The sequence below is a fragment of the Lachnellula hyalina genome, assembly GCF_007821495.1.
Source record: "Lachnellula hyalina strain CBS 185.66 chromosome Unknown contig00069, whole genome shotgun sequence".
NCBI lineage: Eukaryota > Fungi > Ascomycota > Leotiomycetes > Helotiales > Lachnaceae > Lachnellula > Lachnellula hyalina.
The window spans coordinates 64407-83468 of NW_022157183.1; the positions used below are offsets into that span (position 1 = coordinate 64407).

The 19062-nt window shown below is 46.7% G+C and overlaps 5 protein-coding genes across 5 annotated transcripts; 3 read left to right on the forward strand and 2 right to left on the reverse strand.

The window, feature by feature from the left end:
• Positions 1-1192: 1192 nt before the first annotated feature.
• Positions 1193-2509, forward strand: RBA50 (RNA polymerase II-associated protein; the record flags this gene model as incomplete). The annotated part of the gene is made up of 1 exon (XM_031148529.1): positions 1193-2509. The coding sequence occupies one exon, from the start codon at positions 1193-1195 to the stop codon at positions 2507-2509; it is 1317 nt and encodes a 438-aa protein (XP_031005221.1).
• Positions 2510-5597: 3088 nt separating this feature from the next.
• On the reverse strand, positions 5598-9080 carry utp22 (U3 small nucleolar RNA-associated protein; the record flags this gene model as incomplete). Its single annotated transcript, XM_031148530.1, has 3 exons — positions 5598-8218; positions 8273-8648; positions 8700-9080. 3 exons carry the CDS (start codon positions 9078-9080, stop codon positions 5598-5600), a joined length of 3378 nt encoding a protein of 1125 aa, XP_031005222.1.
• Positions 9081-9375: 295 nt separating this feature from the next.
• Positions 9376-11391, forward strand: met-7 (Cystathionine gamma-synthase; the record flags this gene model as incomplete). Its single annotated transcript, XM_031148531.1, has 3 exons — positions 9376-9423; positions 9542-9636; positions 9705-11391. The coding sequence occupies 3 exons, from the start codon at positions 9376-9378 to the stop codon at positions 11389-11391; spliced, it is 1830 nt and encodes a 609-aa protein (XP_031005219.1).
• A 715-nt stretch (positions 11392-12106) lies between these two features.
• smc6 (Structural maintenance of chromosomes protein) lies at positions 12107-15827 on the forward strand (the record flags this gene model as incomplete). The annotated part of the gene is made up of 4 exons (XM_031148532.1): positions 12107-12193; positions 12308-15565; positions 15614-15720; positions 15767-15827. 4 exons carry the CDS (start codon positions 12107-12109, stop codon positions 15825-15827), a joined length of 3513 nt encoding a protein of 1170 aa, XP_031005220.1.
• Positions 15828-16025: 198 nt separating this feature from the next.
• Positions 16026-16829, reverse strand: coq9 (Ubiquinone biosynthesis protein coq9, mitochondrial; the record flags this gene model as incomplete). Its single annotated transcript, XM_031148533.1, has 2 exons — positions 16026-16358; positions 16410-16829. 2 exons carry the CDS (start codon positions 16827-16829, stop codon positions 16026-16028), a joined length of 753 nt encoding a protein of 250 aa, XP_031005225.1.
• Between the last annotated feature and the right edge of the window lie 2233 nt (positions 16830-19062).

Below are 19062 nucleotides of genomic sequence, written 5' to 3' on the forward strand. Positions count from 1 at the left end.
GAGATTGATGAAGACGTGGATATGTAAGTAAAAAGTGGTGAAGTTGTAAAGATGTAAAAGTGCAGGATTGCGAGAGGGTTGGGTTACAAGTCAGCTTCAAATTGAGCATATGAATGCGCCAATAATTACGGGCTAAGCGTTGCAATCTGTCAAGCGACATCTAATTATTCACACTGGAACCAGTGGCACTACGACTACGACCGTACAGTAAGGCATGGGAAGAAGGAGAGGGGACCTGGAACAGCAGGTACGATACGATACGATACGGTGGGGCGGGGGACAAGCACCAGGAGGGAAGCAGAGAAAGAAAGAAACAAGGGGAAGGGGAGAGAGAGAGAGAGAGAGAGAGAGAGAGAGAGAGAGAGCACTCAGACGAGTGAGTGAGTGTGGCTGCAGTTTACTTTTGGGGTGAAGGAAGGGGACTATGGAGGGACTATGGAGGGAGTATGGAGCGAGTATGGAGCGAGTGAGAAAGCCGAACCGCATACCGCATGGGATTTAGACCTGACTGCCGGTCCTGGACTCCTGGCCACCTGGTCTGGTCCCCCTTATCTAAAAGGGTACAGTAATGAAAGTGTCTTTACAAAAAGCCTGGTTGGACCAATCATATCAGAGCTGGTGGAAGGGCATATCGAATCTTCTTTTAGATGATGCCATGCCTCACCCCTGCACGCGCCAAGCTGATACTGATACTTCGGAGTTGTTGACTAGACTAGCTCTTAGCTCAGTCAGCTAAACCCATTTTTATAAGAGACTCCATGCAATTAACATGTACTCAAGAGCATGAGACTCGGGAGACAACATGATTATGGGCGTGCAATATACGAATACCATGTTCCGTCGGGAATTGAACATCACATCTTTATGTCTCACATACGGAGTCTATTTTGGACGAGTAGTCTAAGGTAGGCAGTTTGTCAAGTACTCACGCAATGAGTATTCAGACAACCTCATCTATTCCCTTCACGCGGAAGAATGTTGCTTCGTCATATACGTCAATTAATGCGATTACTAGGAAAGAAAGTGGATGTCTTTGAGCTTTGAGGCTGCTTACTGCTGGTTAACGCTAGCAAGGACATTGCATTTAGCCGAGGCACGCTAATAACTCACGCTAAACCTTAAATTCCTGACAAGGCAAGACTGCAACAAATTGTCAACATCATCCGCCCTCGATCTATCATCAACATCAACCATGGATTTAAAAGGCCAGCGGTTTACCCTTGACTTCTCCGACGACGAGGATGAATCTGGGCTAGCCTCTAGAATTCCACAAAACGCCATTCCTTCCCTGTCATCTGCCTTTATCGGCGACATCAAAGAACGTTCAACTGCCCCACCTTCCGCCCCCAAACTTAAGAGTACTCCTACTGGATTTCCAGAGCATAAGAAGAGGACGAGGATATCTGCCTTCAAACAGCAGAGAGGTGGATCTACAAAGTCGCCGAGTGGAGATACGGATAATGCATTCGGCCTGCCTACTTCACAATCGCCTCAACCAGCGACAGGCGGAGTTGCTCTAGATCCCAGCGCCGATGAGACTGAACGCCGGCGTATCGATGAGGAGAACAAGAAGAAATTAGAGATGATGTCGTCTGAGGAAATAGATGAAGAGAGACAAGAGTTGTTAGCCGGGCTGAATCCCTCTTTAATACAAAGACTTTTGAAGCGAGCAAATCTAGATGACGGGCGTGGCGATACTGGGATCGAAGCACCTTCCTCGAGCATCGAGAATGAAAAGCCGGCAGTACCACAAGATGACAAAGATGCTGTTCCAGCCCCCACGACTACTGGTAAACCAGTTATAGCACCAAAGTCTGTGAGGTTTGAAGAGGAGGAACCCACACAACCCATAGCTCTTCAACCGGCCTCGAATCCCCCAACTGAACCTATCCACAATATGGAACCAGCAGTACATTTCCCCAACGCTCCATCTGCCCCCGATCTCGACCCCTCCGACCCCTCATTCCTTGAAAACCTTCATACCAAGTACTTCCCAAACCTTCCAGCCGATCCTTCGAAACTCGCATGGATGGCACCATTACCAACACATGGCTCTGTAGTAGACCAAGAATCCCCTTACTATCCAGCCCATGAAGCTCTCGCAGCATCTGCACTCCGCTTTGATTTCAGGGGCGGTCTACTGCCACCCCGAATCTCAAGAGCAATGCCTAGCACAAAAGGTCTACATCATCACGGCGAAGCCCCAGAAGCGGCAGGGTATACCGTCCCAGAATTAGCAAGACTTGCCAGATCTGCCTATCCTGCGCAGCGATGTATTGCGTTTCAGACTTTGGGTCGATTGCTATACAGATTGGGTAGAGGAGAGCTTGGGTATGAGGATAGCGAGATAGCCAAAGGATTATGGAAGTGCGTGGAGGAAGGGAAGATTATCGAGACTTTAGAAGAGGCTGCCAATGCCGAGGGAGGTCATCAAGGAAGCAAGGTCTATGCTGTAGAAGCTACATGGCTTTGGCGGAAGGGTGGAGGCAAGCGCTGGAAGGCCACCTGATCTATGAATCATGAAATCCTTCGAATTATAATCTGTTCTTTCCGTGCTTTTTCGCGTGAACTTTCAAATTGGCTTGCGGATCTCTTGCCTGCTTGCAGCAAACAATGTTCCTGGCGAAATTGTACATGTATGCTAAATGTGAAGGACGAGCTAGTGCGACTCTTTGTTTTCTATTGGCTATAAGGCAGGTGTGGTTCTCCAGAAAGGGTTGGGAACCCATATTCATAATACAAGTAAGTATCCTATTGATACCGATACCTCCTCTGGCTAAGCAGCTAAGCAGCAATATGCCCTTATTGGAATACTTGGATGCGCTACGGCAACATGGAGCAGTCTCGTGCTAATCGGCTTTAAGGTTCTACCATGCAAAGATTTCCTTTTTATTATATGCACAGGCTGACAGACAGACTTTGGGGTACTATTGATATACTTTGCGTTTTCCATGCTTGATGACGCTTGGTTCGGTTAAACAATATATTTTCCTTCCTGTTCGATTAATCCCACTAGCAAGCTTTGGAGAGTAGCTGGCTGGAATTCCGACTCGTCATTTATAGGACATAGAACTTGAGCTTCTCGACATACTTATAGTGGATAATAGATAGCTGCCTCACGAGACTTGGAAGTTCCAGAGCTTTGTGGACACGGATATGAGGTTTAGAGGAGTACAGCTTGTGCAAGTAGAACTGCATTTCGAATTTCGCCAGCGGCTAATAAATTCTCTATGGTATGAGTATTGGAATCTATTAAAGCATTGTATTATTGCTCTGCCTTGCTAGACCCAAGCCTAGCTACTAATTTGTATAGTCTAATACCAGCGTGTTCTATTCTGACAACTAGTCCGTATCTCCAAATGCGTCTTAGCTGCCCAAGACCGCACCAGGAAGCTTGGGTCTCTGCTTCCGTGTGCATTCCTCTCTCCAATCAGCCGGATTACATCGCATACCAAATCCGCGTTGCACATAATCTCATTCGTAGCAAGCCTTGTCGAATAAGCAGACTCTTCAGTCCCAGTTCCCAGGCGTTCTAGAAGGGTCCTGGCCATTAATTGTCGGTGCGGTGATCCAACAGGCGTGCTCTCGTAAGGTACCATGATCGCTCTAAAGCTCGGCTGCGTATTGTGAAACTCCAGGTTGTTCATCAGGTTCGACATTGTGAAGTCTTGCAGTTGAGGTAGGCACATCTTGACGGCATATTGGTACAATTTGATGTGGTCCATAAAGGGCCCGGCCGTCTCCGTGTTGATCTCGAGATCCATCTTGGAGAGACGATCTTATATAGCCACTCTGGAAAAAGGCGGAATATGATGGGGTCTTCCTCGGGAAGCGTGGCTGCGTCTTCTTGGCCCTCCGTGAATCCTCCCCGAAACATCCCTTTGAAGTAAGCAGAGTGGGAACAGAGCAGCTTCTTACTGTAGAAGAAGGAGTCAGCAATACTTTTCGGTAATGCCGATGGGAACCTTGCACGGCTGAAACATCGTTGAGTGGAGAGTCGTTAACTAAGATGAAAAACGTCTGGATTTACTTACTGGACGTTGAATTTCTGCTTCTCTGGGCCAATAAATATATCCACCACCTCATAACCAAGAGTCATACCAGAATATAGCGTGAGCATTAGCCTATGATTCCGGAAAGGGTATAAGTACTTCTTTACTTGAATAAGTCAGATGTTTTGGGGGGAAGGGGAGGGGCAGCTGAAAAAAAAAGCCAAGAATTACATACGGAAGAAAGGTAATAGAACCTACAAGGCAAAAGTGAGCATAGTTCACACAATATTCCTGTGGTGCTGTCTATTAACTTTCTTAAGAATGTATTTGAGGTTCAAGTACATGATAAGGGCAAGTTTAGGGAAATATATATATAAAGACATGGAAGGTGCGGTGCGATAGCGTCCTTGTAAATACTCCTTGTTGCGTCAAGACCAATCACTTTACTTCCCAATGTGAATTTCATGGTGCCAAAGACAAGCCCACCTGCTCTAAAAGCTTATTGTGTAGGGTCTTTAACGCGTAAGTTGAACTTTCTCATAACTTACATGCCGAATGTACGTAATAACTTGCGCTCTGTTTCTGTGTTCGCTATGTTGAGCAAGATAACCTTGCGCCTAGGATCTCAAAGATATTGTGAAATTGGAATATGAAGATGGTGTAAGAAGGAGACAAATTGGGAGTATGAGTTATGAGACATAAAATGCAGGGGAATAATGAATAATCGTGGATCATTTTCATCAGTCTAGAAGGAGATTTGAATACTAGGTTCGTCATGAGATAATCCGGAAGCATAATCCGGCAGATTCTCTCCCTGAAGCTAGAAAGTCATCAACAAAATTGACTTTGAGAAGAAAGGTCCCGCATGACTTACCAATACAACCTGATACGATCCACAAGCGTGCCTCCTCTTGAGGGATCCTTCGAAATATCCAGCGGACAGAGCCTCCCCTTGGCATAGACCCACTCTATGAGGAGTCCAAACGTGGTGGGACCCTCCTTAGGAATCGCCGCGAACTGCTGCTGCGGTTCGAAGAATTAATTGACCGCAGAACATATTTTTAAAATAGGGAACGCGGGCGCAAATAATGTTTTTGTGGACGTGAAACCGAACCGCTCTTCTTTGCCGGCGAAGGTGTCCACTATGCTTAATCCTAGGTCCCTGATGGTCGTCTGGTTAGCTTCGAGAGCAAAAAGGTGCTTTGGAGGCTTACGTGCCGAAGTCTTGCGACTGCTTGGGTACATTTGTCACCATCTCGGGTGAGTGTTTGGTCTCGATGAACATTAAATGGTTGTGTATAATCTACGACGACCTTTTCTTTCATACTTATAGCAGGCACAACCCTTATTAACTCATGGGTTCAGTGATTCTTCAAGCGAATAAACTATAGGTCTCTGCTTCAAAATTATTGCATCAATAGATCAGATGCCAAGATACTATTGGTATGCATTGCCTTTTTCACTAAATTAGAAAGAGCTCGCAAGTGCACTCGCACTCTTAGGATCACCTACCATTCTCTTCATCGAACGCGAAGCTTAGGATACCCTTAACTCATTAAACCAGAAAGTAGGCTGTGTGGACATAAATTTTATTCTCGTGGGTATCTATCGATTAACTTCAATGCGTGACACCATGTCTCCTCCTAGCCTTGCGATCTCCAACAGTATCGCCGATTTGTCGATCCCGATTTTCCCCTCCTCCGGATCTCCAGATATATTCGTAGCATATGTCATGTTCACCTTGAACGAATGAGGAACCACGTGCTGTGGATTCCATAACCCTGCAATGACGGAGCCTGAAACTTCACTATGGAAGAACACAACGCTGTTTGCGTAAAGCTTTTCGAGCTCGCTGAGGTAGAGCTGTACAGGATTATAGCCAACGAGTTCCAGATTCGCTTCGGATTGTACTTCTAAATTCTTGAACTTGTGTTTGGAAGCCTCCTTTCTTTTTTGATCAGCGGCAAACCTTGGTGAGATATGAACCACAAAATCATAATCAGCTGTGGATGTCGCGAAAAGTGATCGCTGATCCAATTCGACACCTTTGTCCTTGACTAGTTTATAAGCAGATACAGCTAGAGCCGTCATACGGGCAGCAGCCATTCTTGATGGCCCCTTGTCGGTAAATGCCACACCAGTTGTATCGTGGTTTGATGCAGCGAAGAGGACTGTTCGATTCATGCCCGGGTCAATCTTTCGCCACGCTTCCAATCTGGTGTTGATTGAAGACACGTCCTTGCTTGTCATTGTTCCAGTGAAGTCAACAATCAGGGGCACGAGGCGCCAATCCCATCTCGTGATGAACATCAGTGTTCTCAAGAAGCCCGTCATTACAGATGAAGGAGCTCGCCACGGGTATGGCTGCAGGAAAATACTCGCAACGATGAGTTCTATGAGCTCCTCGCTAACATGCCCTGAGAGCATATGTCGATCGAACCATAGCTTCACCAACCGGATTGTTGGTGACAACAGTGGAAACCGGGTGCAGTGAGTGGAAATGGATTGATTGAGAAGAGGAAGTTGGATGAAATTTCTCTTGTAAAGAGAAGATGCCGCAACAGCATCTTCTCGAGTTCGGGGATCCGTAGACTTGTCCTTGACTAGCCGCTCCAGTAGAGTCTGCTCTCGGTCATTGTGAATCCGAAGTCGAAACACAGCCCCAGATTCGTATATCACATCCAGAAAAGAACAATTCTGCAGTTTTCGATCTTCGTTCTCAAGACCCACTCGAGTTGTAATGCTAGCATCAGCATCTTGAAGAAGGCTTCCGATCTTGAGCAAAAAGGCTATCTTCGTCCGTTGGATAGCTACGATATCGTCCGGCCATCTTCCGGATCCTTCAAATTGAATCAACACAGCCGCAGGCGTCTTCAATGGCCTTTGCGGACTGAAAGATGGTGGATCGATAGATGAATTTCGAAGCTGCGGGCTAATTGCCGAAAGCTGCCGCAACTGCAGCGGAAGGCCCTCGAGATCTCTCACATTTTTCTCAAAGGTATTGTAAGCCTGCTTGAGGGTCTCAAAAAGCTTTGAGCTGGCTGCCGAAGATGGCAGAGCTTTATCAAAACTCTCCCCAATTAATCTAAGGCCTAGGCTTACCTCTTCATCAAAATGGCGTTTAAGCAGGTAAGAGACGATGTCCTGGAAGATAGAGTAGGTTGATCCTGTTTTCCAAACCAAACTCTCAAGAATGCTACCATCCTTGAACCGCCTTAGCTCCGCTTTCTCGCCCCAGAACTTCTGGAATTTTGCTGCCTTCCTCTTTTCTTCAGCAGCTGGTCCATGATCAACCAAGCGGTCAATGTTTGCTGGATCAAAAACAACAGAAACTAGCAATGACTGTCCAGGTAGGGTTGGGCCAGATGACTTGGTAGACCAAGAGGAAGATTTCGAAGATTTAACGTCAATAAGTTTTACCCTATCGGACAAACCTTCTCGGAGGACATCGAAAAGACGAAGACTAAACCTGGTGACCTGAGAAACGTGATCGCAAGTGGGTGAATCAAAAGTCTTTGCTGGTACAGGAAGACTCAGGATGCAATCATATCTTTGAAGAGGCTGTGACGTTCTCAATATGAAAGTTGACTCAAACTGATCGAAGGCTGCGTCGTTTAGCATATCTAGAGAAGCTTTGGCTTCATCTCGCAAGAGCGCATATGACCATGGCGTCATTTTATATAGTATGTTCTGCCCTCTTGGTCCATCATAAAACACTGGAACGTCTGACTTGGTACCTGAAAAGTCCGGTGATTCATAAATCAAGGGTTTGCTAGTCAAATCGGTAGTTGACAGAAATTGGACAACAGCCTTGAATGTTTGGTAGCTGCTGTATCCTGGAGAAAGAACACTATGGCCCTTCGAACCACCGCCTTTCAATAAGAGAGCAGTAAAGGAGGCCCATTCGAAATGACCAAAGCCTCCCTCGGAGACATCACTTCCAAACCCTCTTTGCCGGAGCCAGATACGGCCAAGAAGACAGGCGTCCACAAACCCGGCTGATTGTCTCGATGCAGAATAAAGGAGTTTGAGATACGCCTCAAAGTTGGCATCCGACCGTAAAGAGGCGTTATAAAATGGGGTTGGTGGAAGTGTTGTTTCAGTTCCTGCGTTTTCTTTTGGCCGGACTGCGTTCTTTGTTGGACGTAGTTTCGATTCTGAAAAAAGAGTCTGAGGAGCAGCAGGGATGATATTAATCCTATAGTTTAATGGCGATTTCTCCTTGTCTGAGTTGTGATGTTAGCATGCACTCCGCCGAAATATCGACTTTCAGCACTCACTTGACTTGGGCTTGGCTACTAAGATTGGATGAAGGGTGTTCCCATTGAGATATTCAAAATCCAGTGAAAACTGGTCCTTTAGGGTCTCCTGGATACCGGCAACAAGACAAGCCAAGTAATACGAACGCTTATAGAAGTAGCGGTAATTCAAATAGTCTTTCTCTTGAAATATTGACTCTGGCATAACAATGACCATATCAATAGACAACACAGAATCCGCTTTCACCATAGCCTTCAGTGCGTAGCTCCCAACGATGTTTATGTTGGAAGGTTTTGCATATGCTAACTTATAGGCAGCATTCTTGTCAGGCTTGGGATCCGGAAAGGGAATTGTGACCTTATGAGACTTTTGGAGAAGTTTTGTAGCATCGATAACCTGTTTGTTTAAAGTTAGCACGGCATATTTCATGGAGGGTACAGTACTTACAGAGAGTGCTTCTCGATCTTCAATGGCTTCTATCACACTCTTCAACTGGCGCAAAGCATCATCTGCGCCGGTGAACCTTTTCCCATAGTTTGGGCGGACTTCTGCCAGCATTTCATCGACCTGGAGCTTGAACATGCTGGACTTGTAAAGCCCCACTGCATATAAGGCGCTTTCATCATCATCTTTCGCCCGCTTGGGCTGCGAATGTGGTTGTGGTTGTGCCTGCTTTGCCGTGGTGGCTGGCGCATGAACGTCTAAGACTTCTTCGTCGGAATCCTGAAATGCCGAATGGAGCTCATTTGATGGGGAATTGGGCGATTCGTCGCTTTCGTCTGATATTTCATGGTCCAGCTTCCGTCTTTTCGAAGGGATATGCGACATAGTAAAAGGGGGAGACTTTGGTAGAAGTATGGCAGATGGATCCGAAATCTTCCCACACAACACCACTCCGCGCTTCCAAAGAATTTTTGTTTTTCGCCAAGGTAAATGTGGTTTGAGCGGCGGGGCGGGGCGGGTTCTTATCGGACTGTTATCGGACTTGCCGTAGTTGCCGTTATCGGATCACGCAAGACAGGGGAGGGGAGGACGGCGGGGTATTTTGTATTTTTCGAAGAACAGTATCGTTAAAAAAGCAACCAGCTACACTAATTGCTCACCTCGTTTCTTTTTCCTCACCATGTCGATTGTTGAACTTGGAGAGTCTATACCACCCCTCACTGCTCATGTAAGTTCTCCCTTTCTCTCTCAATTTGTATTTCTATTTCCATCCATCTCAATCCTCCCCTCAGTATTAATATTTTATGAGTCAACAAGTCACAAACTGACTTGCATCGATGATTCAGGCCACAAGTGTATCTCTTCCAACATGGAGAGACAACGTTGGCTACGAGGAGGGTGATTCAAGAGTGGTGAGCAAAATGACGACTGGCTACCCACGGTGCGTCTTGTTCCATCTTCTCGTCACTCCTGCCGTACATAGATACTAACATTAGTCGCGTGACCAAGCTTCTTCATTCATAAACAAATCGCAGCATTTGCAGAAGAGATTGTCGAAAAGCATGGTAATACCGGCTATTTGGCTATGCTCTTTCCGTCTAGATCCACTGCCCGGAGTTGTCAAAAGTTCATACCTTCGAGAGACCCTTCGGTTTCCGTGGACCAGATCCGGGTGGTTGACTTGGTGTTAGACAGGAGCAAAGTTACCTCAGAGACCTTGCTCAAACTGTCTCCGTCAATATCTGCAGTGATATACCCGAAAGCTCTCTTTCCCCTTGCAAAGCAATACTGGCAACACTCAGGAGATGGAGTCTCTAGTAGGCGAGCTGCTTTTTGCCACAGTCTTTTCAAGGAAGGAGTCTTGGTAGAAGAAAGAAGCCTTCAGTCGACTAAGAATAGCACGAATGGGTTGCCCACTACTAGTAAAGGGCCGAAGCGATACCAGAGAGGATCAACCGATAACACAATACCAAGGGCTAATACAAGCGGTCCCTCCCCCATCAAATCGCATCGCCCTGCCCAAAACGACTCTGCAGAGGCTCGTGAAAGCTCGCAGTTTCTGGAAGAACGCTTTGGCCGAAATCTTGATGTTTCACTTGTTGACAGTGCCAAGTCAGCCATCCGTCGCCGCATAGCTGGTTCCTTGATGGGAGAGGTTGAACTCGGTGTTTCTCCCCACCCACCGACAACGTCGAATGCACGTGGCGTTGTAGACCTCGCAGAGGAAGACGTCTATCTATACCCCTGTGGAATGAATTCTATCTTCCATGCACACCAAATGATGCTCGAAGCTAGAGGTCAATTGAAGAGCATCTCGTACGGTTTCCCTTATGTTGACACTCTCAAAATTTTGGAAAAGTGGGGTCCTGGTTGCACCTTTTACGGAAATGGATCATCAAAAGAGCTGGATGACCTCGAGGCCCGTCTGAAGGCGGGTGAGCGTTTTCTCGCACTATTCTGCGAATTCCCTGGCAATCCACTATTGACGTGCCCTGATCTCAAAAGGATACGAGCCTTGGCTGATACTTACGATTTCGGTGTTGTTGTTGACGAAACCATTGGCAACTTCATCAACATCAATGTGCTTCCGTATGCCGATTTAGTAGTCAGCAGCCTTACCAAAATCTTCTCAGGAGAATGCAATGTTATGGGGGGTAGTACAATACTCAATCCCCGTGGACGGTACTATTCATTGCTGAAAAAGGCTGCGACAGCTCAGTTCGAGGACAACTACTGGGCTGAAGATGTCATGTTCATGGAACGTAATAGCCGCCATTTCGTATCGCGAATCGAGAGAATCAATGACAACGCAGAGCTCATCTGCAACATTTTGATGAAGCACCCTCTTGTTAAGACTTTATATTACCCTAAACACAACTCTTCTCGAGAGCACTACGACGCATGTCGAACACTTACTGGTGGATATGGTGGTCTGCTTTCCTTCATATTTCATACCAAAGCTCAGGCCATAGCTTTCTTTGACCGGATAGAAACAGCAAAGGGCCCAAGTCTAGGCACAAATTTCACATTGACCTCACCCTACGTTCTTCTCGCTCACTTTACGGAATTGGAATGGGCGGCAAAGTTTGGTGTTCAAGCGGAACTGATTCGTATTAGTGTTGGTCTCGAGGATGAGGAGGATCTTAAGTCTCGATTTGCGGCTGCGTTGAAAGCTGCTGAAGAGGCTGACTCTTGATCGAGTTATATGTAGGGGTGAAAACGCGCCTAGGCGTGGGTGAAAAATAGCTATTAGACACAATTAGAAATGCGGGGGTGGGGTTTTTATGAAGAAATAGAGCATTGATGATGAGACCAACAGTGAGCTCGAATTTTTGCTGCAAGCAACAGCTGATAGTTTCTGGCGTGATGGCTGCAGAATTGACTGATGCGCTGAAGACGGCGAAAAGAGTGTATGCATTGACAAAATTAAACCACTACACTTGCATTGACTAAACAAGATGTGATGGTAATTGGCATATACGATAAGATGACAATGTCCCAAGGTATGTTCAATTGGTTGAGTTGAGAGAGAGAGAGAGAGAGAGCTACTCGAAGATTAGTGTGAGCCACACTAGATTATTATTCTCGGCGGTCTCTCTAAGCTACCGTCCTTGACTCTAAGCAGGTTTCCAAAGCCTCGTCAGTATCACCAAACGAGAGGAAGACTTAGTGGAAATAGAATGCTGCAGTCGCGTGTAGTGAAGCTGAAGCTGATCCGATGGAGATCTCACTTTCGTCGCTGCTTTTTGCCGCTGCTCCCCTTTATTCCAGTAAGGTGGGTCTAAAGCTTATATTTTTAGCGTGTTATTAGTCGCGTGCCTAATCCAGAAGTCGCGTCCCTCGATCAACTTTCAAAAACAACTACGACTCACGACGATAGCCCCATAATTTGAACCTCGTACGTTGCAACGATGGCGCCTATGAAGCGCTCAAGTTTCGATGTTGATGGAGAGATAATTGGAGTCGAGAGAGCAAGCTCAAGCCTGCGTCAAGACGGGGTGAGTACCCTTCCTCCCGCAAGAACACGCACAATCAAGCAGTTATCCTCTGCTGCCGCCGCCCTTCTCCCTTGAGACAAACAGCGGATCAAATTTACTAACACAGTAACATAGCAGCGAAAAAAGGCACGCATATCGATCAACGAAGGCGCCTCCTCGAAGTCTCGACAGTCAAGTCCGTCGTCTTCCAGTGATGAAGATGAGCAATTACCAGATGTCGATCAAGATGGACCGCTGCCGCCACCGGCCACACAGTACGAAATGTTACGTGATGGAAATTTTGAGCACCTGAAAAACACGGAAGCTGACGATAAGCTCACGTCGAAGAAGTTTCTCGCCCGGCGCAAGCAGATCGGCGAAAACCATGCGGCGGATAACGCGATCATTGAAACGATCACTTGCATAAACTTCATGTGTCACGATAAACTTCACGTGGAACTGGGACCTCTCATCAACTTCGTCGTTGGTCTGAATGGGAGTGGGAAGAGCGCTGTCTTGACGGCGATCACTTTATGCCTTGGAGGCAAGGCGGCATCTACGAATCGAGGATCTAGTCTGAAAAGCTTGATTAAGCAAGGAAAAGAACAAGCTCTCCTCATCATCAAACTGAAGAACCAAGGGAACGACGGCTACCAACGTGACCTTTACGGCGATTCGATCATTATTGAGCGGCATTTCGCAAAGAATGGTAGCAGCGGTTACAAGCTGAAGAACTCCGCAGGACGGCTTGTTTCGTCCAAAAAAGGCGACGTGGATGATCTCATTGAATATTATCAATTGCAAGTTGACAATCCCATGAATGTTCTCACCCAAGATGCCGCTAAAACCTTTATTACCGCTTCCACTCCCAAAATGAAGTACAATTTTTTCAAGGAGGGCGTCCAACTTGAAGCACTCGATAACGACTATAAGCTGGTGTCTGATATTTGTGATCAGATGGAGTCCAAGCTACTAGACTCGAAAGACGATCTTCAAGCCCTCAAAAAGCAGGCTGAGGATGCGGCAACCAAGGCGCAGTTATTGCAGGAACACGAAGGCCTAAAGCAGAAAATTCGGATTCTACAGCGGCAATCAGCTTGGTGCCAAGTAGCCGCGGTGGAGACTAAATTGGCCGAAAGAGAAGCCTTGGTCAATACCGCTCAGGAAAATATCGAAAAGAAGGAAAGAGTTGTGGAAGAAAAAGATACCGCATTCAAGAGAATCGATGCTCGCCTGGAGGAAGCCAAGGAGGCCGAAGCCCAGCTTCAGGAGCAGCTCGACCCCCTGAAAGAGGAAGAGGAAGAAGCAAAAGGTGCCCACGATGCTACAAGGAAGGAATTAGAAAAATACCGTACACAGCGCGACGGCATCAAGTCAAATCTTCGTGCAAATACAAACATGCTCAAGGGTGTTGAGGCCGATATTGCAGCCGAAGTCAAACGCATGGAAGATGCTAATGGAGGTGCACAAGCTCGAAAGTTGGCCGAGATCAAAGAGGCCGAGCAAGAGGTCTTGAATGCACAGGAGGCTGTCACCCGAAGTGATGAGGATGGTCCTCGATTTGAAGCAAAAAAAGCTTCTGCGCAGGAAGCACTCGACAAGGTGGATGCTGCTTTTGGAGCCAAGCGCAGAGACGTTGAAGCTGCGCGCCAACGACTGCACGAGCTTAACCAAAATCAAGCGGATGATATGAATGGCTATGATCCCAAGATGGCACCTTTGATCAGCGCTATCCGCAACGAACAAAGATTCCGAGAGAGACCAGTTGGTCCGATTGGCCTCCATGTCAAATTGCTGAAGCCGGTTTGGTCACACGTCATCGAAACAGTTCTGGGTAACAACCTGAATGCCTTTGTTGTGACTAGCAAGTCCGATTTGACACTCCTGCAAGGTATTTTGAATCGCTTCAAAATAAAAGGCTGCAATGTTATCATTGGTAATCGTCAGCCGATTAACACGTCCGGCCATGAGCCTGAGTCTCATCTTGATACCATCCTAAGAGTCCTCGACATTGATGATGACCTGGTGCGAAACCAGTTGATTATCAACAACGGTGTTGACCAAACGATTCTTATTAGAAAACGAAGCGATGCTAGTCAAACCATGTTCAGGGGACCAAAGCCGAAGAATGTGAAATCATGTTTGACTCTTCATGACTCGAGACATGACTACGGACATCGACTTACGTGGGGTGGACGCAATCAATTGGAGGAAATGACACCCCTTGAGCTTAAAATGCGACGGAAGCCACGAATGAAAAGTGACAACGAAAGCCAGATTATTTACCAGCGAGACACTTTAGCGCAGCTCGAACGCGAAAAGGCTCAGCTCGAAACAGAAAGAGCTCAGGCTCAAGCAAACCTCAAGAGATGCATTCAAGCTATTTCACTTCGTGACCGAGACCATCCAAATTTGAAGCTGGTAGTCCAACGAGCTGAGGATCGAGTCGAAAAACTGCAGATCGAACTTGATAATGACAACGCTAAAGACGGTCGCCTTGATGGCTTAGAAACTTACTTGGCGGAGGTCAAGCAAAATCTCACTATAGACCGAGATTCCTATGGTAGCATAGTGCTGGAAATGGAAAAACTGAATCAAATCTCGCTCGAAAAGAAACGAGCGCTCGATGCCGTCAAGATACGTGTCGCTGACCACGAGGCAATGATGAGGAAGGCGCACCTGAAGATTAATAACACTTCACAGGCTCGTAAGATCACTCTTGAAGAGAAGAATCTTGCCATCACATTGGTCACAGATCTTCAAGAAGAAAAGGCCAAAGCTGAGCAGAGCCGTGATAGCGCAATACAGAAGCTTAAAAACTATACTGAAATGGCCAGCAAAGTGTCTCTCAGAGTCCCACTAGATGAAGGAGAGACTGCAGAGAGCATAGCAGCTAGACTCGAAAGCTTGATCCAGCGCCTTGAACAAGCTCGCCGGAAGCAGGGTGCTTCTGACCAAGAGATTTATCAGGCTGCACTTGAATCAGAGAGCAACTTCAAGCGTGCGATGGCTCAGCGAATAGAGTCCGAAGAACTTTTGTCGCACCTCAAACAATCTTTCATGATGCGAATAACTATGTTTCAACGGTTTCAGAGATACATCTCTTCGAGGTCCCGAATCAACTTCAACTACCTGCTCAGCGAAAGAGCTTTTAGAGGCAAGCTTACGATCGATCACATCGCGAAAAAGCTCGATGTACATGTGGAGCCTGACGAGACTAACATAAGTGGCAAGGGCCGTCAAACAAAGACACTATCTGGAGGAGAGAAGTCATTTTCATCAATCTGCTTACTTCTCTCGCTCTGGGAGGCCATGGGAGCTCCGTTGAGGTGCCTCGACGAATTCGACGTTTTTATGGATGATGTCAACCGGGATGTCAGTACCAACATGATTGTAAGTTTTGAAGTCTTTTGAAGTATAGGCATTACTAACATCCAACAGATCACTGCTGCAAGACGCTCCGTCGGTCGTCAATTCATCCTCATCACACCGAAAGCTCTTGGAGCCGGTGCTGTTGATGCTAATGCGGCAGATGTCACCATCATAAAGTAAGTTAGTTCACATTCAAGCAAGAATCATCGCTAATTATTTCAGATTATATGATCCTCGAGAAAAGCAGAGACGAATTCCTGATATGATGGAAGAAGACGAATAGAAAGAACCCGGCAACGGGATGGGTGGTCAATGTAGAAATAAAAAGGACGGGTATTTGCTTTTCAAGCTGGCGTTTAAGGAGTCGCCTTCGGTGGCCTATTACTGTTTTGGTTTGTTTCGGGAGGCACAATCCCTCTAGAACCCATTGGTGCCAAAAATACATGTAATATACACTTCATTGCTTTCCTCTAGTGATGCATTAGATCCTGGCCCCCTTACTTCTCAATACATTCAGCCCTGACCTAGCATTAAATCCCACCCATTGCCCCAAACTCCCAACCGCACTCCCAACAGCTTGTACGTCCCCAAACCGTCTATCCATAAAAGCCCGCGTCTCCTTATACCCATCGGATTTATCCGTCGTCATGAACAACTCGCTCGCCGCATAAATACTTGACAAAGAGGCCCGTTTCGTGTACCAGGAACTGTCTACCGATGTATCACCAGACAGATACCATATCTCATCCGAGAGAGCGCCTAGTTCACCTACGGAGGGCGGAATGTTCGAGGGAAGTGCCATGAGCGCCAATGCCTTCATTTTCATCTCAGTGGTACGACGTGATCAAGTAAGAAGGGGACAAACCTCCTGCCATCGATGAACCACTTCCCGATTCCCCATCAATCGCTCCCATGTCAGCATCTTGACCTTGCTCCCCACACCCGGTGCTCTCCCCCCGTCTCTGACTTCAGGACTGATGATCCCCGTATGATGCTGTAGTGCCATCCGCTGCGTGTAGAGATGCCACTGCACCAGCGCGAATGCGCCGCGTGGAAACAGGTTCGTGGATGCATCAATATAGCCTGCGTCTTTTGCGCCCAAGGAAAGGGTCGTGAGCGTGAAGCCGTGGGTTGGGATGTGGGGGGCGGAGGCGGAGAGGATGGTTGATTCGACGGGGGTGAAGGGGCCGGGTGGGGCCGGGTGGTTGTGCGAGTGGTAGGTACGGAGGGAGGAGGGAAGCTTGAGCTTCCGAGGAGCGAGGAGAATGCGGGTTTTGGTTGCCATTGTTGTGATTGTTTGAAGGGAGAAGGGATGTGTAGTGAAGTTTCGATGGAGGTTGTCAGTACGCCAAGGCGAGGCTGGGATTTCTTTTGGCAAGGCTGAATAGTGTAGTTTGGGGGGACATTATTGCTGTGTCAAACTTTGCCTCGTGTTCTTTTTACTTCTACGTCCTTTGAAATAGTTTTCGTCTTGATGAAAGTGTATGGAACTTTTTATTTATATTCTATTAATTATTTCATGCTGTAGAATTGGACGAACTGTATGTCGGCGACTTCTTAGTTCTCACTTGGTAGTTATGTTTTCTAGAATGCGTGGCAATGGCCATAGACAGCAAGACCTTCGTTCTAATATTTCTATATTTCTTTGTAAATATGGTTTATTCACTGCCTATATACAACCAAAGAAGCTAGACAACGGACACAACCATGAGAACATCTTCATGATTGTACCCATTGAGTAGAAATAAAGGTAGACATCGGAGACACCCGGGTCAAATTTGGCTTTCCGAGAAAGATCCTAAGCTGAGAGTACTTTTCAGGAGAAGATAATTGTCTCGCCACCGTCTGGGGAGACTTGCGAGAAACAACTTACCTTGAAAATGAGACGCCCTGCCATCTCTGGCAATATAAATTCAAAGTAGAATTACAGCACCAAAAATTCATCCCCAATCCCAATAAGTGACACCTTCAAGATTCCTTATCTATTGAAAATTGGGGGACCAAAGAACAACTCAAATTCACAAAGACATTGATAAATCTCTGACCGCCATTTCAGCTCGTCTCAGTAGTGTTCTGGATGTGCCTGATTCAGCCCTGAAGTTGTGGCTTGAAATCACCATCAACCAGTGAGAGTTTTCCCATGGGAAGCGTACAGCAGGGCTGAATATATTACGTGAGAAACCGCCCGAGGAAAGTGTTAACGATATCATTTTCGGCTTGCTAGCTCGAAGAGACGAGAGGGACTGTTCAAAATTCAAGGGACAGTGTTAACCATCCATCCATACAGCAAATTATGATGCTTGCAGTTCATCAAGGTATTAGGGGTCTGTCCGAAGTATTGAGGCTCTTCTCTTGATTTGTCACTCGACCTTAGGTGCCTCGATTGTCTTTAATTCGTGCTTTTGGCATGACCGAAACTAACGAGAAGTGGTAATCGAAAGCATCTGACGTGAGATATCATGGCAAGAAGTGGTTCTACTTCCTTAAGCGTGAACGTGAAACAGAAAAGGGGCTCTGAAAGAAATGAAAATTACCACCAATTGCTCAACGTGAAAGTAATTGAGATAGAGCTAGAGAAAGAGGATCTGAGATCATGTCGAATGTCCAGTCACCCATATGCCTATCCTTAAGCCATAAAAAAGATGACCTTGTAGCTTGTTCAAAAATTCTTTAATTACGCGCCCAAGTCACAAATGGTCCTGAGATTCTGGGATCTTGAGCGTCAACTTGTGGAGCCTGGTGTTATTGCCGATCCTCTTTCGTGGGAGGACGATAGCTTAATTTGACCACTGTGAAAAGTTTGACCCTTGACTTGAGTGTCCTTCAGATATATAAGCCTTGATTGTGACGAAGATGCTTCGACTGGAGACATCTTACGCCCGGCGCTAATAATAAAACGGGCATCAACGAATCCCCGCAGAGCCTCTTCTTGAAGAACTAACAATATTGTAGTGTATTATAGTAGTGTCAAGCATACCTAATAATGTGCGGCCCGTTGATCCCGCTTTGCATTGACCTATGCAGTAAGGATTATTCATGTCTGCTGCAATTCTGTTGGATATCGAAGGACTTCTGTTGCAGTAATGAGTAAAGACCAAGAATAGCTGCATTAGGCTAGGCACCCTGCAGTGTGACTGTGCAGCCATCTCTTTAAGCCAGCGACGCAGCATATCTCATGCTTGAGCTCCCCGAACGACTACTGTGCATGGGCTTTAGGAGCAGTAATTGGCTATCTGTGCGTGGCAGGCGTGGGGGACAAAGACTAAGATCTCAAGTTATCTCTGAACTCGCATTGCGATTCTAAAAGGAGTGTGGTACAGCAATCGTCTTGTCAAGCCTGTGAGTAACGCAATACGTCCCGTGTAAGTACGTGCGGAACGGCTCGCCCGGGAGGAGGACGGGGAATGAGGGAGGGAAGGGGGGAGGTTTGTAATGTTAGTGTGATGTGCTACTCCGTATCTGCCACGACAGTTGCGCTGAAATGTCCAACGCAGGAGCCAATCTGCTTCGCCATCTCG